General features: G+C 46.5%; 1 protein-coding gene across 2 annotated transcripts in view; it reads right to left on the reverse strand.

Moving 5' to 3' along the window:
* DNAH10 (dynein axonemal heavy chain 10) overlaps positions 1 to 25,064 on the reverse strand; it is a 130,412-nt gene that overhangs the window by 36,472 nt on the left and 68,876 nt on the right. For both annotated transcript variants that reach the window (XM_035097917.2, XM_060269865.1), the window contains 11 exons: positions 24,579 to 24,737; positions 22,216 to 22,351; positions 21,688 to 21,807; positions 12,802 to 12,936; positions 10,485 to 10,701; positions 9,172 to 9,291; positions 8,015 to 8,160; positions 5,485 to 5,637; positions 2,548 to 2,808; positions 1,293 to 1,465; positions 986 to 1,079 (listed from right to left, as the gene is read on the reverse strand). In XM_035097917.2, the coding sequence (XP_034953808.1) occupies positions 986 to 1,079; positions 1,293 to 1,465; positions 2,548 to 2,808; positions 5,485 to 5,637; positions 8,015 to 8,160; positions 9,172 to 9,291; positions 10,485 to 10,701; positions 12,802 to 12,936; positions 21,688 to 21,807; positions 22,216 to 22,351; positions 24,579 to 24,737 (1,714 nt within the window). The remainder of the gene's footprint in view (positions 1 to 985; positions 1,080 to 1,292; positions 1,466 to 2,547; positions 2,809 to 5,484; positions 5,638 to 8,014; positions 8,161 to 9,171; positions 9,292 to 10,484; positions 10,702 to 12,801; positions 12,937 to 21,687; positions 21,808 to 22,215; positions 22,352 to 24,578; positions 24,738 to 25,064) is intronic.

Raw genomic sequence — 25,064 nt, forward strand, 5'->3', positions numbered from 1 at the left:
AGAGGCTGGGCGCTCAGGGCCGTCTGTCTCCGAGCGGCGCCTCGGAGGCATCACGGAGCAGCGCCGGCCTTGCCGCTCTCGTCACAGAACAAAGACAGAGCAAGTGGGAGGCGCTGCCTTGCCCCGCTGCTGAGCCCGCCAAATGCCCACTGCGCCCCGTCCGGGGGGCACGCGCGCCTCTCTCTGCCTTGGGCGGCCTCCTTGGGCCCGCCTTCCTCGCCTCGCACGATGCCCTAGGAGCCACCCAGCCCAGCAAGCGGGCTCCTCACCGCAGCCCTGGACCGCGGGCTCAGACGTGGACTCCCCCTTGGGTGAGAACAGGCACTGGGCGCCCCGAGAGAGGAGTTGCAGGGGGGCGGCATCCCTGTGGCCTCCAGGAGGAAGATGCAACTCGGGCGCCCATCATCGCGGACCCCTGGTAAACAACTCTGGGAAATGTGGGGGGGGGCGCCAGAGGGATCTTCGCACCACGGTGCTGGATATGCTTAAGACGGCCCTGAGCAGAGGGATTGAGAGGCTGTTTGATATGAAATTAAAAATGACTGCTATGGCTCCCAGTTCAAGCACAAAGCCAAAAACAAACCTTCCTGTATCAGTAACAGTCCATGGGGCACTAGCTCCTGCCTGCCCATCTGGCAGTGTCCACTCTATGTTATCGCAGCTCAGTTCTGAAAACCAGTCTTTTGTAGGAGCAACCCTCTTACAAATTCATGGGATGCAAGAAAAAGAGGTGCCAGAACTCACCATGAACACCTCCCTTAGAATGGCAATGGTCCCCACCTGAGAGGTGCCAGAACCAACTTGAGAGGTGCTAGAACTGAGTTCTTGTGAGTTCCAGCTGAAAAAAAGCCCTGGATGCAAGTAAAACAACAGCATCATACAGAGTATTGCTTGAGCCAATGATTTTATTTCAGAGTGGCACACAGCTGTCTTAAAGCAGCCAAATGGATATTAAGTCATCAGCAGTAAAAAGGATAGAACTCACCAGAGCTTTGTCAACTTCATTAATCAGCCTGTCATGGAAAACCCGCAGGCACTCATTCCGCCATACTCTCACCATTTGTGCAACTGTCTGGAACCTATAATAAAACAAAAACTGGGTCAAATCAGCAAACACAAAACATGGGACTTAGTGGGCTGCCTTTCACAAATGCAGAATTTGTAACTTATCTGATCCCTCTTCTTCCAATTTAGAGTAACTTTTTATGAATTGGTATGCTTGAATTGAATGAACAATTTGAATATTCCAGTGAATACAATTCCAGTGAAAAGCTAGGTGTCTGTTCACTCACCGTTCTGGTGTTGTTTGAACAAGTCCATTGTAAACTCTGGACAAGTCCCGCAGGTTAAAAATGTAATGGAATTTTGAAGGAGTTGGAGGTAAGTCACGGACTATCATTTGATAAAGTGTCAGTGTGGAGGCTGTCATCTTGTCAGCAATTGCAGCTATAAATTCATTGAAAATCTGCAAACATCAAATAGGGGGAGATGTTTTCCAGAGACAATTGTGAGAAGGGGTTTTCTTTAAAGCTTACTTTTTCTTGCAATGTTTTTCATCAAAAGGCAAACAAAATATGCTTTAAACTTACGTTAGGAGCACCTTCCCTGCATCTCACATGCATACATGCTTGTTGGTGACCTCTATATGTGACTGACAATTCCTTTTCTAAAGTAATGACTTCTTGGGAAAGGCTTCTTGAAAACACAGCTTGGTAAACCCAGCATTGGCAATTGACACTGGGGTCTATTTTTTAACATGGGATTAGATTTTGCCTTGAGCAAGATTGCTGGCGGAAAGAGCCAGCAGCATTGGCTCTGCCCACTGATTCATTTCCACATAATGCCTGAACCCCCTCGTTCCAAGTGTGTTTGGCAGAGTCTGCCTCTTGCAACGCACCTCACCCACAATTTAAGTAAGAGTATGCAACTGACATATTTGATCCCTCACAGACCATTTGTTACAGTCCATTCTAGCAAGGAAGAGTTCACTGAATCCTTTACCTGTATCTCTGTATCTATTGGAGAATGCTGCTGAAGTGTATAGTAGAGGGTTGGTGGGCTTCAGATCCAGGCTTATGCTGAAAGCCAGATGAGAAGTCCCTGAGGTCAAATGGAGGCTCCAGGCCAATATTCCTATCAGCCCATATGTGATTTTTTTTTTTAATGACATCCCGCAGCATACTGGCTAGCTCACAAGAACTACAGAACAAGAATCAGAAGGAGCTCTGCATTTCAGTTCACTAAGCCTTCATTACTTGAAGGGTTATTACTGTTTATTATTTATTAAATTTATATATTTAGGAATGTGGCCACATTGAAAATGCAATAAAAGATTTGCTGTTACACCACAGAAGAAAATGTGGAGATATTTTCAAAGGTTATACTAAGAGATTAAACAGCAGCAGGATGGCTACAACTTTTGACAGTGGTCCGTTACTCAGGGGCAGGGGAGGTTTGAGGGCAATTCTTAAACAAGTATTGAAATTCTGTACAGGTCTCTCAACAATAATTTAATCAGTATCTCTCTGTATAAATAATTCAGATTACCGAAGTATGGCCCTTTAAAATGGAGGCGTATATCAAGTGCAGTGATGACTCTGAAGGAAATGGCACGTTGAAAGCGCTAAAGAGCGAAATGAATCGTGGGTCAACTTCATTACGGCCTCCCCCAGCTTTGCCCATGGCAGCAATGAAGCCAAGGTCACGGAGGTACTTGCAGTTCATCTCCTTGCCACGATCATACAAGGCGCCTTTCTCTAAGAGTAACTTCAGCAGCGCAATAGGCTGCTGGGTCCCATATTCATCAACCTTTGAACAACAAGAAAGTTAAAATGCTTAAAGGACAGAAGGGCTACCAACAAGCAGCTTGTGTTATACCCCTCTTTTCAACTACCATCAACAATATTTATAAATCTCCTGTCAATGACAGATGACTGAATCTGATGGCTTTGATTCCACTCAAGTTTTCCAATCTTAAATTCAGTTTGCCCCATGGCAGGATCCACAAGGATGTGCATTACAGCGACCTGACCTCAGGCACCAGGCCTGTTGGCAGACCAACTGTGTTATAAAGATGTCTGCAAATGTGGTATGAAGGTCAGCAACTTTAACCCCACTGTGTGCGAATCCTTTGCAGACAACTGCAATGCTTGGAGACAGTCAGGTTGAGTATCCACAGCAGTGACCAGAGGAGAAATGAATGCTGGGAGGAGCGCAGAGAAAAGAAATGCAATGGTGCATATGTAACAGTGAAACCAGATGCCTTCATCTTCCCCAGCTGCAATAAAACATGTCTCTCTTATATTGGTCTCTACAGCCACAGCAGGCGCTGTAAGGCTCCAGCAGTTTGACTTTACCCCCAACGGCACACTTCAATTACCTCTGGAGACAGACGGATGCCAACCATGCCATGGCAAGTGAAAATGCATTTTTGTTAGTCTCCTAATATGCATATTTATGCACACAATTTGCCTAGAATACATTTTTGTATGCTGATTCAGTAATATACACAGGTTGTTTTTTGTTTTTTGCACTCTTTGGCTTATGAACTGCTTTGCAAAATTTGGAGAAGGGAGAATTTTAAAAGAAAGGCTTGTTTCAATTTGTGCATTGGTTTGAAAAGTGTAAAATTTGGGAAATCTGCATTAAGATGCAAACTCATTCTATTTTTTCCACATTGCTACTTTCCACACAGGTTCACAATAAATGTTCATATGTGAAAAATTCAACACAATTTTCACATGCCTGGAGAAGTAAGCATGCCTTGATCATAATCTGTTTCTAAAAAGAGACTAAGGAATGACAAATTAATTGATAGAACAAACTAAGTTGGTCTCTAAGGTGCTACTGGACAAAAAAATATTTATTTATTTATTTATTTCAAAATTAATTGATAAATTGCTTAGTAAACCTTGAAGAGTGATCTATTACAGGTGAAACTCGGATAATTAGAATATTGTCGAAAAGTGCATTTATTTCAGTAATGCAACTTATTATTTTTCATTTTTCATTTAATTTTTACAAATGCTTTCTTTTGGAAATTCCACAGTAATAAAACAAATAGTTACAACAATACAAAAATAAACATCGCTATTACATTTCATTAATTACATTCCATTTATAATTGACCCACCTAACGACAAATAATTACAATTACAACAAATAAAGGCTTGACATATCTTGCTTTGCATGTCATGCATCTATCTCATATATTGGTTTCACATTTTAGGTTGCATTACTGAAATAAATGATGCACTTTTTGATGATATTCTAATTTTCCAAGTTTCACCTGTATGTTATTCAATATTTATTATCACTACTAATACATTTATATCCCACACCACCTCCAAAAGCTCAGGACAACATACATGGTTTTTCCACCTGTCCTCCCTTTCTCTTATGAGAGAATGATAGGACCAATGTCACCCAGAGAACAGAACCTGGGTTGCTCAAGTTCTAGTCTGACAATCAGACCACTAAGTTCCATTGGCTCTCTTTTATAAATGTACCAGGTACATTTTCTATCAGGTAACAGAAAATAAATAAATAATGACTGCAACAAGAAGGTACAGTACCTTCCTCTTACACCCAAGTTGTTTGCTACAAGCTTTGATGGTTCTGTAGAATGATTAGACCACGGGTCCCCAAACTAAGGCCCGGGGGCCAGATGCGGCCCAATCACCTCCTAAATCCGGCCCTCGGACGGTCCGGGAATCAGCATGCTTTTACATGAATAAAATGTGTCCTTTTATTTAAAATGCATCTCTGGGTTATTTGTGGGGCCTGCCTGGTGTTTTTACTTGAGTAGAATGTGTCCTTTTATTTAAAATGCATCTCTGGATTATTTGTGGGGCATAGGAATTCGTTCATTTTTTTCCCCTTCAAAATATAGGCCAGCCCCCCACAAGGTCTGAGGGACAGTGGACCGGCCCCCTGCTGAAAAAGTTTGCTTCCAGATGTTCTGCATTAAAACTTCCATCATCTCTGACCATTGGACATGCTGGCTGGAGTTGATGGGAGCTGCAGTCCAAAACATCTGGAGAGCACCATGCAAAGGAAGGCTGAATCAGAGTAAGTAAGAGAAAACATGTTGGACAATTAGTTGTAACCAGCTAAATTCTACTCAAATCAAGACTAATGGACCTAAAGTCATATCCTTTAATGGGCTTACTCAGAGCATGATTTATATTGTAAGTACTCCAATGACAATAGCCATGACTATCGTCCTTTGATTGCTAGAAGCTGGGGGCAAACCATAGGGCATATTTCACTGTCTGTGAGCTTCCCTTGGGAAATAGTTGACTACAGTTAGGGTCCTGGATTAAATGAACCCTTGGTCTGATCCAGAATAGCACCTCTTACACATGTAAGTTTCTTCAGAAACAAAGGATGCAAAGCATTCCCTTCCCGGCATCAGCTCCACTCTTGCTCCATTAAAAATGCTCGAAAGTGTCTTTCCGCTCTTGCATACTTGTATATTCTTACCCTGGGCATGTTCATATCATCCATAAAGACAATGAGGCGCTTTCCCATTGGGGGACCATAGGTCTCTTTGGTCCGTTTCTCCACATTTGCTTCCATATTCCTTTGAATATCCATGGAGGTAGTGCGAGAGGAGAAGTTAATTATAAGCAGCACCTGGAAGTGGAAGATAAAAAATGAGTTATTAGGAAATGAAGGCTCATGCCAAAGACTTCCTGCTCAGCAGGCAGAGGTAAAAAGTTGAGAAGGGATTATATATGTGATAGTTAAATTAAAACAGAGTGTCTCTATCATTACAGAGAATATATTAATTCCAGGTAGTAGACACAATCCCAGTAGTATTTCTCCACTTATTGGGGAATTGTGATTTACAGATGCATTTCAGTGTTTCTGATTGATGGCAGCAAAATGTGTTAGCGCTCAGTTCTCAAAAAGAGCAGTTTTGTGGAAGGCAAATTATAGATTATGGTAATGAGAATGTCTCAAATTAGTTACTTTTATTTATTTACATGTTTGTCCTATCCTTCCTCCAAGGATTTCAGGGTGGCATACATTATCTCCTTCCATTTTATTGTTGCAGCACCCTTGTGAGGTAAGCTTGCATGAGAGAGGGTGACTAGTCCAAGGGGAATGATATCAGGTAGATTTTGGAAAAATATAAAATGGTTTAGAAAATTCACACTACAAATAACACTACCAAAAATAACACTACAAATAAGCCAAGAATGTACGATGCAATTTAGTTATATTAGTCATATTAGATAAATGTAATGTTTGAAAACTTGGGAAACCTTCTGGTGCTGCTGCTATAGAAGAGGATTTTTAAAAAATAAGATTTAATTTGTTATCTTTACAGAAATTCTCTAAAATTTGTTCTAGACAACAAAGGACATTAATGCAAAGTGAATCATTCTAATGTTCTTTGATCTGTGGAAGATTACCACATTTGTACCAATCCTATATAATAAAGTGCAAGTGTCTCTGCGTCCAGTATTCCCTGTGTCCCTGGGTTTGCGCTACTGCGCATGTGCCCCACGGACACAGGGATTGGACGCAGAGCGCTCGCAGCGGATAACTACTCCCAGCCGTCGCCGGGAGGAAGAGGCACAGGACGGATAGGACTCTTTAGGGTTCAGTCCTGACCGCCATGCTGCCCAAGAAGTGAGTCCTATAGGGACAGTGGGGTTTACTCCTGTGTAAGCGGACAGAGAATTGCACTGCTGGCAAAAGACGTGTTTCTTCTCTCCCGCCCGCTCCTTCAAGGGGCCCCTTGGAAGGAACTTCCTCGCTTGCCAGTCCACTGCCTCCAACCCCACACATTCGCCCCCCACCCGGCTCTGCTCTTTGCCCATCACTTGGCCTTCCTCACACCGCATTGAAAACTACCACTTCTGGCTTCTATAACAAATAATACCTTCCCCCACCCCTACCCTGCTTTGTGTGTGTGTGTCGGTTGAAAGTGCCCCGCCTCCTTCTTTCCCTTTAGCCAACGGGAAGCCAGCACCTTTCCCTGTTTCAGCCCCTCCACTGCCCTCAAGCGCTCCCCGTCCCACTCACGCCCTCCAATGGGAACGCCGGGCCCCGTCTTCGCCTGCGGCTATCCGGAGCCTGTGCCTCCCCCAAACCAATCAGTGGGGCATCTAAGGCGCCGCTTCTTCCGTGCCCCGCCCCTTGGCTACCGCATGTGTGATGTGGCTCGCGGCACTGCGTAACTATGGGAAGCGCGGCGATCGGGGGTTTATTTGGATGGGGGGGGCTTCGGTTAAGTCGCCTTTGTCTCCAGTAGCCCCTGTGTTTGCAAGTGGGGCCGTTGGGCTCGGACATGGGCACCAGGGGTTGTCTCTGCCCGTTTCTGCTCCTCCCCCGCTCAGCCTCTCTCTCTTTCTCGCTACAATAGTGCCAGCAGCGTGGCCTGCAGAGTGTAGCTGCTGCCGGGGCCGCTTCCCTCGGCCTGTTGCGCTGGCTGCTCTTCGGGCGGCGGAGGAGGAGGAGGCGGCGGCAAGAGTAGCACCTCCACCTGGGCCTGCCCCGCCGCCGCCACCACCATCAAGAGGCCGCCCAGGGCATAAGTTCTAGCACCCATTAATTTAACGGGCTAAATGATACTAGTTTACAGAATAAATAACTAAGTTTCAAAATTGCTTTTTAAAGCTTCTTAGTGACTTTGATACATTCTCTCTCTTAAAATGTCAGGCCAAGCGGATATATTGTTTAATCAAATACTAAAATATAGTCATTGCTGGAGCTGACTAAGTTTGCAAACTTATACACATTTACCTGAGGGCAATAAACCTCACTGAACACACTAGTTGTTTCTCAGTAGACACTCATAGGACATGACTTAAGTAGGCAAAAAAGGGTATGTATTAAACCAGAGATTCTGGGGACCTGCGTAGCAAAGGATCTGTCCCCTATACTCATCCCTCAGCCTTTTGCTCCTTCTCCCCTTTTTGCAACAGGTGATTGAGCTTCTTTCCTTATCTGGAAGTGGAGTAAAGGTGTAGGGCTAATTACATAAAATCTGGACCCTTACATTTGTGTCTTGATTTAGTTTCTTAAGAAAATTCTGTGTTGTTGCCGTCTTTGAGGTTCCAGATTCTCCAACCAGAACAACGGGGTGTTTGATTTTTACCATCTTTTCTAGTAGCCAGTTTGTACGGGTTGTATCCACTGTGGGAACTAAAGAGAGAGTGTGTTAACTTGGAATACAAAGAGCAAAAGAAAACCAAGCAGCTTTAAAATGAGGGATACTCAATGCACAATCACGCCAGTAGCAGAATTAATTTAGAGACACAAGACCCATTTTCTGATCCAGGGGTCGTTTGTTCCTCTGCAGCTTAAAGGATAAAAGAAAAATGTTTCTAGACACAATATTTTAGAATGGAGCATTGGCCCCTTACTGCCCAGTGTTAAGGAGATACCCAGAGATGGGTTGTCTCCACCGATAGCCCAGAAAAGTCAAGTCTCATGTGGTGATGTTTCATATGCCTAGACTGACTCAGGATTCTCCACTGCCAAGCAGAGAACAAAGTACAGCACATGTAAACAAAATCTGAGGCGGGGGGAGCATTAAAATAAAATAACAGAAGCCTCCTCTGAGAAGGCCAAGCAGAGGTGGATGAAAGTACATGGTGGCCAAACCATGGTCATTTGGGTAGACCAAGCTGTACCAATTTGTGGTATGCTACCTAAAGAGGATAACTCTCTGAATCAGAGGAACTTTCATGGTAAGTGACCAATGTTTGTTCTGTTCAGTGGGAGGAAACATCCAGATATGGGACATGTCCAATCCTTATATTGAAGGGCTGAAGGTGACAGACTGAAGACAGGATGATGATGATGATGACGACAATGGAGGGACACCAGAACGTGAGAAGGGACTCTAAGGAAAAACAGGTAGCAAGAAAGCTACAGATGCAAAGAAACTGCTGGTGGAAACACTAAGTCAAGGAATCTGCTCTGAACTTGGGCAAGGCAAGACAGTAACTGGGGTGGAGCCTCGTGAGCCAGCTTAGAGCTGCAAGATGTTGTCATATGATCCTGCCTCCCAGGGATGATCAATGACGATGAGCCATGTAAGGATGCCTATCATGTACTGGACAAGGCATAAATAGGTTTGCAAGCTGTAATTGATTAACTTGTGACATTAATTACTCCCACTAAATTATGCAAAGCTTTAGTCACACTTACCCAGAATATCGATAAATTTTACTTCGGGTGAGTGAATATATTCAGGGACCAATTTGCTCCAAGGCACCCACTTTTTCATCAGTCCCTCGAAGTGAAAGTCATATAAAGTTGGAAGCTGGCCTGAAGATAAATGAATTGTGATAGCTTACCATACTTATGGTCAGAGATTAGTCATTCATGATTACTGGAGGTATGTTGCAAATGAGACATCCAATATAGGATGCCAAGAAACAACATGCTGAACACATTGTCCAAATTATCAGAAAGCACTGGAATTAGGCCCAAAAGATTGGCAAACAATGTATCTGTATACCTTGGCCTTAGTGTGAATTTTATGCTCTCAATATTACTGTTGTAAAGCTCCTGTTTCAGGCAGAATGTCCTTATGGTTCAGGGACTCTACATCTTCCCTTGGAAACTGATTGCACCTGCCTGTGGTTCCAAGGATAGGGCATAACCTTAATCCACTGAGAAGGTATCATAGTAAGCGCAACAAACCTTTATTATTATTATTATAGGGTTATCCTGAAACAGGTTCCTCTTCCTACTTGCTCCATAGACAGTGCCATGTGACTCAGTGCAGAACATGACGTTTCCATTGAAAGAGACTCGGTTCCAGCAAGCAGAAACAGAATATGTTCTACTTTACAAAACAATTGTCTGAAAGGTCTATTAACATTTCTTATTTACTTCAAAGAACTGAAATCCTTACTCAGCAGGCCCCCCAAGTCCTGTCTCTATGCTGCGTAGCATAGTTCAAGGAAAGTAAAAATTACCAAGTGCCACTGGGCTAAACTGAAGGCATGGGCTTCAGAGTTTTTCACTTGGCTTCAGCCACTGTAAAGGATGTGTACACCTGTGTTGAACCAAAGGTGAGACTGTAGTCAGTATAACCCCAAAACTAATTGTTAGCTGTTGCAAGGATGAGTTCACATATGTTTATCTATGCACTTGCTTTGATATATGCTAATAGGCTTGCTTTGCTGCTATCCTTCTTGGTGGGCCCTGGAAGGCTGAGCTCTTGGCTCATAGAGTAGAACTATCTGTAAGCCTTGGATAGTTGCCCCCTATGCCCTCATGGGTCAGGTGGATTGATGTCATTCCTCAAATCTAATTAGGCAGGCTAGGAGAAATACAGATACAGTACAGTACCTGTATTTTCCCCTCAGTTGTGCTAATAGCAGCTTGTGAGTGGGAGCAGGAAAATCTTCATTGTGAAATGCGTGCTGAACTGCAGAAGGCAGGTGAAGCTGCAGTACCTAGGAATTCCTTTCAGAAACAAACCACGTCGTACAAGACTGATTATATCCTACCTGGCAACTCCCCTGGTTTAGCTAGAGTCATCTCATCATTAACGGTTGACATAGAGGAGAGACGTTTGATAAAGTCATCAAATTTTGATCTTCCAGCTTCAAGGAGGCAGGCTCCTAAAGAAGAATATAAAGCTTCAAGGAAGTAGCACTCGAGCACATCAGGGTCATCGTATTCTTGCTCAATGAGAGCATCCAGCATCTTGGTCAACTGTGTCACCTGCCATATGAAATCACAAAGCAACAATTACTATATTGGTGGAAAAAAATTGGCGCCTCCCCCCTCCCCTGCAACACACTGCTATAAACTGTGCCTTTAAAGGGGGCACCAAGTTGAGAGCAACACTAAAAAAAAATCTGGAACTGAAGAAGAGAGATGAGCAAAGTCTTGGAAGGTGTTTCATTATTAAGTTCTATGAGCAGACCAGCAAAGGATTTTCTTCAATGTAGGAAGCAGCTTGCAAGCAAGGGCAACATGTCATGTTTCACCGCTTGAAGCAAAATGAAAAGGGCTACTTTGCACAGCCACTCCTGCCACCAGCCACCTGCTCTTGCCACCACCGTCTGTTCTGCTGCCACTACACATCCTGCCACATCTGACTCTGGCGGAGAAGTGGTACTGCCATTGGGGCCTGTTTGGGGCATGATTGCACCAATTTTCTGTAAGATGGACACAAAATGGACACAATCTTGCCCCAAATTGGTACCAATGGTGGTGGTACCACCTGGGAGCACTTCTGCTGCCTAATTGCTAGACCGGCTCTGTTTGAAAGTGTAGCATGGCAGAGAAGATATTGCAATGACCGCTCTTCCAGAGTTTTATGATTTGGAGATCAGTGGAGAAATTGGTAGAGAAAGGCTCCCTACAGGGTCTAAGGAAACTTTGCAGGTTTCCATAATTAAATGTAACACTATTACAATGAAAGTTAGGGTGCATATGTGTGCAACATTAAACAATTAATTGGTGTGTAGTTAATTTATTTATAAATCTTTTTTAATCAACTGCAAAGGCAACCCACAATTAATCAGCAAAATATCGCTTTTCAAAATGTAAATACTTCTTTAAAATTTCGCAGATGACAGGTACCTCTTAGAAGAGGAATCGCCCTTTCTTCTCACATAAAAGGGAATGACTCTATGCACCCCCTAAATACAGTATATGAATTCCAATGATGCAATGGAGCAGACACACAGTACCTCCAAGGGGTTTCTACCCACTCCAGCCACCTGCATGCCATCCAAATCTGCTTAGGGAGGTTGGGGTCTTGCCAGAGCAGAAGTGGGGGCTGGAGATTAGAAACTAGAAGTCCCATTGTGCAATTGGAGTTCCTTTTGCACAAGCAGCTGGATGAAATTCAGTAGAAATCTTGCATTGATCTTGCAAGCTGATCTTACAACTTGGGTCCAAGATACCCCAAGGACTGCCTAAACCTGATCATTGAGATTTTTTCAAGTATTTTTTATTTATTTTTAAAATAATTTTATTTTTATTTATTTTTTTATTTACTGCATTTATGACATATACTCTGATCACTGAGATTATCCAGAGGAGCACTGTTGGTTGTACCCAGGGTCAGAGAGGCCATAATGGCCTCAACAATAAATCAGGTATTTAATGACGCTGGTCCCATGCTGTAGAAAATTCTTTCAGGAGAGATTCATCAGGTATCCTTGCTTTTGACTTTCAAGCATCTCTTGAAGACTTTTTAATGCCAATAGGCTGATACAGTTGTTTAAAATTTCATTGAGTAGCCAGTTTTTTATTGAGTGGTTCACACTGCTTTTAAAGGTTTCTATGCTGCTATACATCACCCTAATGTTTTGCAACAGGGTGGTATGTAAACAGTCTTATAAATAAATAAATCTTACCCCTTATACATTTTTGTTCAAAAACGATTGTTTTAGTCCAATGCACATTTGTGCACATTTAATTCATTAGGTGTTCAATTAAAACTCATTTGATTAGACAACTAATATTTATTTAATTAGTCGAGAGCCCTAATATTTAAGTGCAGTAAACTGTGATGCTCGGAGCAAATGTCATAAATGGCGCTGGGCTATTTCTGATTGTTGAAAAAATCCTGAAGGAGAGCTTTTCTATTTCAGACCATGTATTGGAATTGTCCGTAAAATTTCAAATTCAGTCTATATAAATCTCTCCAAATATTACTCTAGCCCAGAAAAGGGGGCGGGAAGGGTAGTCCTACTAAATTCTCCTTAGACATTTGCCTGAAGTTTGAAAAGTTTACTGCACTGTTCATTGCTTGAAGATCCTCCATTGTAAAAGTTTATATTAATTTACAAAGCCGGTATTTCTTACCATATTGAGATCTGTCTGTGGAAGAATGGTCTTTAATTTCTCCCCCTGCCGTCCATCGACAATTCCTTCTACGATCATTTCAATCAGGTAGGGTACATATTTGGCAAATAATCTATCTAACAGTTGTTTTTCTTGCTGAGGAACAAAATCAAAACAAAGTAATTCTAATGTATCCATTTTATTTGTATCCATTTTATAATGTATCCATTACGCGGGTGGCGCTTTGGGTTAAACCACAGAGCCTAGGGATTGCCGATCAGAAGGTCGGTGGTTCAAATCCCTGTGACGGGGTGAGCTCCTGTTGCTTGGTCCCAGCTCCTGCCAACCTAGCAGTTCGAAAGCATGTCAAAGTACAAGTAGATAAATAGGTACCGCTACAGCGGGAAGGCAAACAGCGTTTCTGTGCATGGGCGTACCCAGGATCAAAACTAGGGGGGGCCAAGGCACGGAAGGGGAGGGGCCACAAAGTGGGCGGGAACGGCGAACTCGCGCTCCGCCGGGCTGTGCCCCTCCCTAGAAGCAGGGCTGGTGGGCGGAGGCGGAGGCCAGCCCAGCGGAGAGCGAGTTCAGCATTCCCGCCCGCCGCGCCGCGCTCTCTGGTTCCCCGCCGCGCTTGGCCTTGCCAGAGGGCGCGACGGGGAGCTGGAGGGAGGGCGCAGCGCGGCGGGCGGGAACGGCGAACTCGCGCTCCGCCGGGCTGTGCTCCACCTCTGCCCACCAGCCCTGCTTCTAGAGTAGGGCAGCTGCCCTAACTTGCCCCGTGGTGGGTACGCCCTTGTTTCTGTGCGCTGCTCTGGTTCGCCAGAAGCGGCTTTGTCATGCTGGCCATATGACCTGGAAACTGTACGCTGGCTCCCTCAGCCAATTACGCGAGATGAGCGCCGCAACCCTAGAGTCGGTCACAACTGGACCTAATGGTCCTTTACCTTTACCTGTACAGAGGGATACACTCTTCCCCGCTTGTGATTGTGGATCAACCTCTTCTAAATAACAAGATCTAATCCATGAAAGGGACGGCACAACACACCTGCTCTTGTAAGCCAGAAGCAGGAGCAGGAAAGCCCAAACGTTGTGGAAGAGACAGAACTGGAATAGGATAGGGAGATTTCCAACCAAACCTTAAAAATCTATCTGGAATTTGCCACCAGGTCCTCATGGCACCTAATGAAATCCCCCAAATTGTGGATTTCCCTGCCCCATTTCTTTGCTGTTGGAAGTTGCTAATAAGGCATGACTTCACATCACATTGTGAGTTCCTCTAAAACTTCGGAAGTAATGAGATTTTTTAAAAAAAGATTTTGAAAGGTGCTCCAGAGAATTACTCAAGGAAGCTCTTCATGTGGGAGATTTCCACTTTTCTGTCAACCTCTCAGAACCTCTGTAGATAGGTTCTGTCAACCTATCTACATGTTCCAATAGTGAGCTGGAGAGGCAGTTTCTTCAATTCTGTTATCAGAAGGCAAACTAAAGGCCCGGGGACTGGATCCAGCCCAATTGCCTTCTAAATCCAGCCCGCAGACGGTCTGGGAATCAGCGTGTTTTTACATGAGTAGAATGTGTCCTTTTATTTAAAATGCATCTCTGGGTTATTTGTGGGGCATAGGAATTCGTTCTTTTTTTCAAAATCTAGTCCAGCACCGCTCAAGATCTGAGGGACAGTGGACTGGCCCCCTGCTGAAAAAGTTGGCTGACCCCTGTTGTTGTCCAATAAAAACATCTTTTAGATGGGACCAGTCTGTTAGGTAGGCCCCAACACCATCTAGTGTCCAAAAGCAGGAAATGTTCACAGTTAAGGAATATGATATACAACCACTCCGACCCTAATTCCAGTCCCTTTCGTGATGAGACCAACACAGGATATCATCAGAAGCACAACTGTAGGAGCAGAGAAGAGAACAGTAGAGCAGCAAAGACTTCCTCAATGCACTACCTTAAAAAAGACTTCCGCATCTATTACAAGGATAATCAAATGCAATAAGATTGATTAACATGAGTAAGAACAGTCTTAGCCTCCTAAGGAAAAAAGCAGGCCAAAATGCCATATTTACACATATCCAGAAACTATGTTGTTCAAGGTCATGGAGGCTTAGTCATTCCTGATTTAAGATTGCAGGGAGAGGGGAAGGAAACCTGTGAGGAAAAAGTGAGTGCTTTTGTTCTTTTCAAAGAGAGGAAAGGAGAAAGAGTGATCAAGCTGGGAGAGAAAAATCAGTTTTAAAAAATTGCAGAGTGAGAAATGCAGAGAGACAAGTACAGCTGCTGTGACCAAGGCAAGATAGGAAATGAACTGGTCTGGATCCTTCTAAAAGCTGCATCACGTAACCCTGCCTGTCCTAAGTAGTTATGGAGAGAACTTATGTCTAGATGTCTTCTGTGAGGGACAGGGGATATCGCGAAGTCCCTCCCCTCCTGAGTTCAAGCCCATCCCCGAGCACAGGGGAAAGCAGAGAGAGTTCCGATTCCAATGGGGAAGCAGGAAGTCGTGTCTGAGGCTCAGGCAAGGTAGAGGAGCCAGGGTCCCAGGTGGGACAGGAAGGGGCGAATAAGGGGGGAGACCCATCCCCCCAACTCCGGAATTACGCAGAAAGAGGAGGGGAAAGAGGATGGGTCTGCCAAAGCTTTTGTGTTGGAGAAAGACGCGCCAAAAGCCATTCGGAGGTTCTGGAACCGACTGACCACATCACTCCGTGTAAATAGCAATGACTTCAGCACTGTAAATACGCAGCACCAATAAAAGAATAAAATGCAGAGCTGCGTAGCGTCGTTACTCTGAAGTAGCCCACTCCGGCCACTGTGACAGCAACCTCCGAATCCTTTTTTGGGCTACTTTGGAGTTGCCGGGATGAGCGTGTCAGAGGCGGAGAGATGGCGGCAGATCGCGGAGAAAGCCCAGCAAGAACTGCAGCAGCTGTCGCTGCAGGCGCAGGGGGAATTGAAGGCAGCTAAAGAAGAGACTAAGAAGGTCCAGGACGACCGGCTACAACTTGCGGAACAGGTGAGAGCGCTACAGGAAAGAGAGCAGGAATTAAGGGCGGTGGCGGTAGACCTCCAAAACAAGCTGGATGCAGAGAAAAACAAGGCGGGAGGGGCACCCCAAGTCCAAGTGCTGCCAGGAAGGAGAGCCGGGACCCTAGTAAGCAAGTTCAATGGAGACCCGAGGGAATATCAGGGCTTTGAGACTGAGATTGTGTATGCTCTTGAGCTGCACCACGATGAGTTCCCTGATGATGAGCACAGGGTAGCGTTTATTGTGGAGCACCTTACCGGGGCAGCCAGGGAGTGGCTAAGACCGTTAATCGCAACAAAGAATCCTTGCATGAAGAATGTCAAACTATTTCTAGAAGGTTTGAAAACGATGTATTCGTCCGATAGTCATATGGACCAGACTAAGGAGGAACTTCATAATTTACGCCAAGGAAATATGACAGTTCGCGCGTATTGGGCGAAATTCACCATGCTGGTGCACAGATTGGGGTGGGAACTAGAGTCACCCCCAATGCAAGCGGCGTTCTACTTGGGGTTGCATGAGGAGGTGAAGGATGAGCTCTCGAGAGGTCCAAAGCCCAGTAATATGGATCAGCTGAGCAAAGCGGCTCTGGCGGTGGGGGTGAGACAGGAATCCCGGTGGAGCGACAAGCAAGCAACGCGCGCAAAGCGGGCTTGGTTCCCACGGTCGCAGGAGAAGCCACTCCCCCAACAACCCTTTCAAGCCACGCCTGGGGCCAGCCAGGACCAGGAACCCATGCAGATTGATAGCGCGCGCGCGCGGGCTTTTCAAACCCCAGCGGCGCCAAGACGCAAGGAGGGAAGGGGTGGGAATTGCTTTCTCTGCAACTCCCCCCAGCATCTCGTCAGAGACTGCCCACATCGCAGGGAGTGGCAAGGAAAGGCGGGAACGGTTGTGCCCTCCCCCACTGACGCAGCACCACAGCAGGGAAACGGGAAAGCCTGGCTGCAGGAGACAAGGGGCAGCAGCCAGGCACAGTCAGCAGACAACAGCCCCAGCCCACCCACCCGCACAGAGAGGAGCAGAGCCAGCCCACCCCTCCCAGAGCAGGAGTGGTTCTAGAAGTGACGCTCACGCTCCCAAATGGCTATCCCCTGACGGTCCTCGCCCTAATTGACAGTGGGGCGTCAGCGAACTTCTTCTCGAGAAACTTTGCAGAAGAGCACCAGATCCAGCTTCTGCAGCTGGATTTTCCTCTGCACGTGGCGACCATTGACGGCAGAGAGCTGCTGGGAGGGGCCATCACTCATCAAACCCTCCCCCATGAAAATGACGGTGGGAAGGCACTCAGAGACACTGGCATTCAACGTCACCACCATCTCAGACCCCCCCATCGTCTTGGGCATGAGCTGGCTGGCGCGCCACGACCCCTCCATCAGTTGGCACCAGAGATGCATCACTTTTGGATCGGACTTTTGCCTGGAACATTGCATGCAGCACCAACCAGGGGAGGGGCCTCCGATAGCCACGGTGGCCACCATGCACGTCAAAGGGGGTGAGGCGATACCCAAGCCGTACTGGGACCTGCAGGAGGTCTTCAGCGAAGCGGAGTCCGACCACCTACCCCCACACAGGCCTTTTGACTGCCAGATCAACCTGGTGCCAGGGGCAACTATACCCCCAGCCAAGCTGTACGCCATGTCAGACCAGGAACTGGAGGATCTGCGCGCTTTTATCGACAAGAACCTCAAGCGGGGGTTCATCAGAGAAAGCAAGGCAGCAGGGGGCAGCCCGGTCTTCTGGGTGGACAAGAAAGACACGCAACAGCGCCGTCTTGTGGTGGATTTTAGACGGCTGAATTCAGTGACAGAGCCAGTGGCTTTCCCCATGCCCAGAGTGGATGATCTCCTGACAGCGGCACGCAGGGGCAAGATTTTCACCAAGCTAGACCTGAGGGGGGCGTACAACTTGATCAGGATCCGGGAAGGCGATGAATGGAAAACCACGATGTTCACGCCTCTGGGCTCTTTTGAATATCTGGTGATGCCCTTCGGGTTGCAAGGGGGCTCAGCATGCTTCCAGGCCTTCATGCACCACGTCCTGGGGTCCCTCCTCTTCAGGAAATGCTTGGTCTTCCTGGATGACATCCTTATCTATTCCGATGACCCAGTGCAGCATGTGAAAGATGTCAGGGAGGTGTTGCAGCGCCTGAAGGAGAACCACCTGTATGTGAAGCTGGAGAAGTGCAAGTTTCACACCAAGGAGGTGGACTTCCTGGGCTACAAGCTGTCAGACAAGGGGCTGGCGATGGACAAGGACAAGGTGCAGGCCATCCTGGACTGGCACAGCCCCAGGACGCGCAAAGATGCCCAACGCCTACTAGGCTTCGCCAACTTCTACAGGAAGTTCATCAAGAACTTCTCTCGCGTTACGGCTCCCATCACTGACTGCCTGAGAGGCAAGCAGAAGTTCAGGTGGACACCAGAGGCGCAAGCAACGTTCGAAAGCCTCAAGAGGGTGTTCGCCTCAGACCAGAACCTGTTCCACGTGGTTCAGGACGCGCCCCTACGCGTGGAGACAGATGCTTCTGATAAAGCTGTGGGCGCCATTTTGTTGCAACTGGACGCCAACAGAGAGTGGAGACCCTGTGCCTTCTTCTCCAGGAAGTTGACCCAGCCAGAGCGAAACTACACGGTGTTTGATCGGGAACTTCTTGCGATCCACGCTGCGTTCCAGCACTGGAGACACTTCCTGGTGGGCGCCAAGCACCCCATCCAGGTGTGCACAGACCACAAGAACCTGGAGTTCTGGAGAACTGCCAGGGTGCTCAACCAGCGGCAGATACGGTGGGCAGAGTTCTTCTCGAACTTCAACTTCTCCATACACTACATCCCGGGAGAGCAGAATGTCAGGGCGGATGCCCTCTCCCGCAAGCCAGAGTACATGGAGGAGGAGGTGCCACCGGCACCCAGGCACATTTTCCCCCCGTCAGCATGGTCCTGCGGAGCAGCAGTGGTGAGCGAGGCAGAACTCACAGCACTGATGGCAGCGGATGAATTTGCCAACCGCATCTTCAGAGAACTGAGAGGGGGGGGGAGCAGGCAAAAGACTTTGCAGAACGCAGGGGGCTGCTTTTCTACAAGGGTGCACTGTACCTGCCCACCACCCAGCTTAGACGTACGGTCCTCAAGCAGATGCACGACAACCCAACGGCGGGTCATTTTGGGAGGGACAAAACCGCTCACCTAGTCATGAGACACTTCTGGTGGCCAGGGGTGCGGGAAGATGTTCGAGACTATGTACGGGGCTGTGACACCTGCCAGCGGGCAAAGGTGGTCAGAGCAGCGCCACCGGGATTGCTGGAGCCCTTAGCCACGCCACACAGGCCGTGGAAAGTGGTGTCCATGGACTTCATCACAGATCTGCCTTCTTCCAGGGGCAAGACCGCAGTGTTGGTGGTGGTGGACCTCATGTCCAAAATGTGCCACTTTATACCGTGTGCCAGGGCGGTCTCTGCAGAAGAGACAGCCAAACTGTTTGTGGATCACGTATTCAGACTGCATGGATTACCTTTAAGGGTTATTTCGGATCGTGGCCGCCAATTTGTTTCCAGGTTCTGGCGGCGGCTCATGAACCTCCTGCAGGTGGAGGTCAGCTTGTCGACGGCTAGACACCCGCAGACCAATGGACAGGCGGAGAGGGTCAACGCCATTCTGCAGCAGTACCTGAGATGCTACGTCAGCCAGCGGCAAACGGACTGGGTGGATCGCCTGCCACTGGCAGAATTTGCCTACAACAATGCGGTGCACGTCTCCACAGGGGTGTCGCCCTTTAAGGCCAATTACGGGCGCGACCTCAGATCTTTCCCAGAGAGGGAGGGGGAGGAGGAGGAGGAGGGCCCACAGGCTGAGGATTGGGCAGAGGAACTGGAGACGGTGCACCAGCAGCTCAGAGAACACTTGGAGAGAGCCAAGGAAGCGTACAAGAAGGGGGCAGATCGCCACAGGCGACCGGGGGAGGTCATTAGGGTGGGGGACAAAGTTTGGTTGTCCTCGGAGGGCCTTCCCATCAGAGGGAGGTGCAAAAAGCTGGCGCCCAGAAGGTTGGGCCCCTTCACGGTCACGCAACAGGTCAACCCGGTGGCATACAGGCTGGCACTGCCAGAGGACATGAGGGTGCACCCAGTGTTTCATAGATCGCTGCTGTCGCCGTACAGGGAAAGCAGCAGGCTCCGAGGCAGCGAACAAACCCCTGAGGGAGGGGGGGAGAGAGAAGGCAGGGAGCAACTCAATGAGGCCACGGCCATCCTGGACTCAAGGAGGGGGGTGGGGGGCCTGGAGTACCTCATGGCATGGGAGGATGCTCCACCGTCCCAGAATGAATGGGTCCCAGCCACTCAGATACAGGAGGAATTCCTGGTAGAAGAATTTCACGCCCTCTTTCCCCATAGACCCAAGCCCTGGCACATGGAAAGGGAGGGGGAGGGGGAGGAAGCACGGGAGAGCAGTTCACCATGGCGCTGGGAAGCGGAGTTTGAGGAACCAGAGGATGAGGTATGGGTGTCACCGAGATCCACCCAGTCAGAGGAAGGAGCAGATTGGCAAAACATTTTTACCCCTACCAGCTCTGACGCCACGGACTTTTTGGGATTCCCGTCCTCCCAGGCGGAAGGGGGGGGGCTCGCAGGACTGGGGGGAGGTGTTCATACCAACGGGCTCGGAAAGCACTGAGTTCTTAGGCTTCCAGTCGTCACCGACACCTGGGGGGGACCTGGGGAGGGGTGAAGGAGAGCTTGGGAGGGGGGTGGATGTGAGGGACAGGGGATATCGCGAAGTCCCTCCCCTCCTGAGTTCAAGCCCATCCCCGAGCACAGGGGAAAGCAGAGAGAGTTCCGATTCCAATGGGGAAGCAGGAAGTCGTGTCCGAGGCTCAGGCAAGGTAGAGGAGCCAGGGTCCCAGGTGGGACAGGAAGGGGCGAATAAGGGGGGGAGACCCATCCCCCCAACTCCGGAATTACGCAGAAAGAGGAGGGGAAAGAGGATGGGTCTGCCAAAGCTTTTGTGTTGGAGAAAGACGCGCCAAAAGCCATTCGGAGGTTCTGGAACCGACTGACCACATCACTCCGTGTAAATAGCAATGACTTCAGCACTGTAAATACGCAGCACCAATAAAAGAATAAAATGCAGAGCTGCGTAGCGTCGTTACTCTGAAGTAGCCCACTCCGGCCACTGTGACATCTTCCTATCACTGACTGGAGAATAGTACACACCCAGGTGTGTAATTCTTTTCCTGGCATGGGAACATGTCAGGGGACTAGTATGGCTGTGGGTTGTTTGGATCCCAGCTGTTTCTTGGTCCCTCCCTGGGCATATTTGACTCAAACCCCGGCCCTAACCCAGAGACCCTGTGTCTCCTCTACAAGAGGTCTGTAAGGTGGCAACACGAGAACGGGCCTTTTCTGCAGTGGCTCCACACTTGTAGAATGCTCACCTCAGTGAGGCTCAGCTAGCACCTTCATTGCATATCTTTAGGCACCAGACAGAAACATTTCTCTTCTCCCTGGCTAATTAAGCCATCTGTTTTTGTTTGTTACTATGTTATGTATGTTTGTGTGATCCATTCTTCTTTTTTATTTATAATTATATCTCCTTTGAGCTCCACCAACATCAGAGCACCAGCAGTGGCTAGGTCTGTGTATCAGAGCATTCAGCAGCAGCAAGGAGGGGGAATCCAACTTAGGATCTTCCTCTACCTCCAGAGCTGAACAGGGGTATCTGATATATCCTGTGGCCCCTGGGACACCCTCCCAAACCCCACCAGAGAACTCTGTTTGTCTGGAAAACACATAAAAATTAGCTTTTCTGGATATATTGGAGAACCAGTAACCTGGTGATTTACAACAAATGCTTCCAAGTTCAGTCTAAGGAGACATTTTCTACCTTGCTTCTTTGGTTTGTCCATTTCTCCCAATAAGGTTTGTATCTCAAGTTCTTGGGGTCCACAAAGACCATTCCACAGCGTGATACTGTTGCAGGTGAAGCATACTGTAAGTCTCCAACCTAGGAAGGAAGCACATTTGCTGAAAACTGATTGGAGAAGTAGCCTGCTGCCTGGATAACCTCCACCACAAAATGGAAGCACTGAAGGCTGGACTGCTGCATTCTATTTAGGCTGGACTGCTGCATTCTATTTAGGCTGGACTGCTGCATTCTATTTCTGAAGTGAAGCAAGTTTGGCCCTAATGAACTTGGACAAAAGACTGCCTAAACCCATATGTAACCCACTCTGAGCAAGTCAGAAGAAAAGCTGAGTGTAAGAGTAAGAAAACAGAAAAATAAATAAATATGATAAAAATGGAGAAACACCACTACCTCCCAAGACCAAAATGGATGGCTAACGGGTCCCTTTAATGAAATGTCTGGCCATCAGTATCTGTTGTTTCAAAACTTCACAAGTGACTTCCTTACCTCAAATAAAAGGGCACAATGGGCTTGAAGTCTGATTCGTTCCCCATTTGCCAAAGTCAACAACTTGTTATCATCCATCACAGAATTCATGTTTTCTACCCAGAGGGCATCCACATCTCCATCAAATAAAATGTACCTGTATACAAAGATTAAAGAAAGGCCCTTATATAATGACTCATCCCCAAAGCACTTCTATTCTAATTCATTTTGATCTGTGTACTTTCACTGGATTGCAGGAAGGTTATTGGGAAAATGAAGGAAAATTACAGTAAAACAAATCTGAAACTATTAAGGACCCACAAGTGTAATGTCTAACCAAGTGGTTTGCAATCCTTTCCTCCCACTAAATAATTCCAGTAATGGCACAATATCCTGTGAAGTCCACCCCCCCCCCAAGAAGCATTAAACAAAACAAAACAAAACAGAAACAAATAATTTAACCAACATTTCAGAAAACCCCTGAGGAAAAGTTCACTCAACCCACAGATTCCACGGAGCCTTGGTTAAAAAATAGTGACATAGGAAAAATTATGTTTAAAGATCTGATAATCCTACTGATGGCTGCTTGGTTAAATTTAACAAAATATTGGAAAGTATACCAAAAAATCTGATCAATTGCTTTGATGGGGAAATAAGCACATAAAATGAAAATGTTGAGAAAAGCAAAAGAGCCAGACAAATTTGGAGAAATGTGATATCATTTACTGCATTCACTTCTGACAAGGAAAACAATTTTATTCTACCTCAAACTCATGCTGATTTGTAAATAACTGATTTTGGCTGTGTGGGAAATTGTAGTCAAATATAGCTAGCAAGAATAGGGCTTGCATGAAGTGGTTAAGGTAATAGAATTGCATTCCTAGACTCAGCTAGGCCATGCCCCTCACCTGGAAGGAAGTTACGTTTCCTCCTTTGTTCATTCTTTTCACCTTGTCAACTCACCAAGATAGGACGGGGCTGAGCTTGCTCTCTACAAGTTGTTTGTGTGATCAGAAATATGTTTCTGTATTTTGTAAACCCAAAATACAGAATACTACCTGTGTTTTTCTTGCTGTTGTATGGAATAATGCATGAATCTTATCTTTTGAGTTAAGTAAAGTATTCAAACTTATTAATGGTGTGAGAAGCAGTGTTAAGTAGCTAGAACGGGGATCTTTAAAAGATCTAACAGCCTATATTCCTCACACTTCAGGGTGCTGCATGATTCTGTGTTTTAAAACTTCACTGGGGACTCTCGCTTGCTGGAGAGTATGTTTAGCTCTGCTCTTTTGATATAGGTATTCAGCCAAGTACAGGTATACAGCCTCGCTTAACGGACGCCCTGTAAGATGAAGTTTTCGCTTAAAGAAAGGATTTTTCTAGTGGAGGTTGCCTCACTAGACGAATTCGTTTTACAAAAAATTCGTCTAGTGAATCGCGGTTTCCCATAGGAATGCATTGAAATTCAATTAGTGCGTTTCTATGGGCAAAAAAAAAATTCCCCAAAAAATCAATGCATTCCTATGGGATTCGCTAGACGAATTTTTCGTTATAAGAATAGACCAGTGGAACGAATTAAATTCGTCTAGCGAGGCACCACTGTACTTTATTAATGACTCCACAATGACCCCATATTATCTATTTCCCCCCAAAAGCTGATTGTATTATCTTCATTTTTTTTTGAATCCAATTCTCGTTAGTTTTCCCTTCTCCGTTGTTGTTTTGATGATAGCATTACAATGTGCTCTTGACCATGTATTAATTCTCTTGTAATTTATCTATAATCTGTCAATTTATCTATAATCTGTCAGTTCTGGGCACCACAGTTCAAGAAGAATACTGACAAGCTGGAACGTGTCCAGAAGTGGGCAACCAAAATGGTCAAAGGCCTGGAAACGATGCCTTATGAGGAACGGCTTAGGGAGCTGTGTATGTTTAGTCTGGAGAAGAGAAGGTTGAGGGGTGATATGATAGCCATGTTCAAATATATAAAAGGATGTCATATAGAGGAGGGAGAAAGGTTGTTTTCTGCTGCTCCAGAGAAGTGGACACGGAGCAATGGATTCAAGCTACAAGAAAGAAGATTCCACCTAAATATTGGGAAGAACTACCTGACAATAAGAGCTGTTCGACAGTGGAATTTGCTGCCAAGGAGTGTGGTGGAGTCTCCTTCTTTGGAGGTCTTTAAGCGGAGGCCTGACAGCCATCTGTCAGGAATGCTTTGATGGTGTTTCCTGCTTGGCAGGGGGTTGGATTGGATGGCCCTTGTGGTCTCTTCCAACTCTATGATTCTATGATTTTCCTCTTATGTTTGCTTGGTTACAAAACTTAATAAAGCAGTTGAAACAGAAATACAAATATTGGTCTAACCCTTAAGAAATTACCTTCTCTCTTTTTTATCTGTGGGTTTATTGATTTCCCTAAAGATGTTGGACAAAACTCCATCAGTCCAGTCTCGTGTGGTGGGGTCTAGGATTCCGTACAGCTCAATAACACTCATGGCTTTGGGGTTCAGCGTGTAAAGTTTGGTCACCAATGACAGCCTACATGGACATCAGAGGTGCAGTTAGGAAGAAAAACAGTAACACATTGCAGTAGAACGTGCCAAAGCAACTCCTGCATACAAAGACTTCACAATTCGTACCCAATAAAAACATGAAGAAGAGCTCTGCTCATAGTTGCCAAGTCTCCCGTATTCCCCGGGAAACCCCCGTTTTTCCAGCTGTTCCCAGCTGAAGAAACAGATTTTTTTGTTTTTTCCTGGTTTATTCTGGCGCGGCGGCCATTTTGGAACTGGGCGGAGCATGCTCAGAAGCGACTTTTGATGCTGCTCTGCCCAGTTCCAAAATGGCTGCAGCGCGACTTCTGGT

This window comes from Zootoca vivipara, chromosome 17 (assembly GCF_963506605.1).
Source record: "Zootoca vivipara chromosome 17, rZooViv1.1, whole genome shotgun sequence".
NCBI lineage: Eukaryota > Metazoa > Chordata > Lepidosauria > Squamata > Lacertidae > Zootoca > Zootoca vivipara.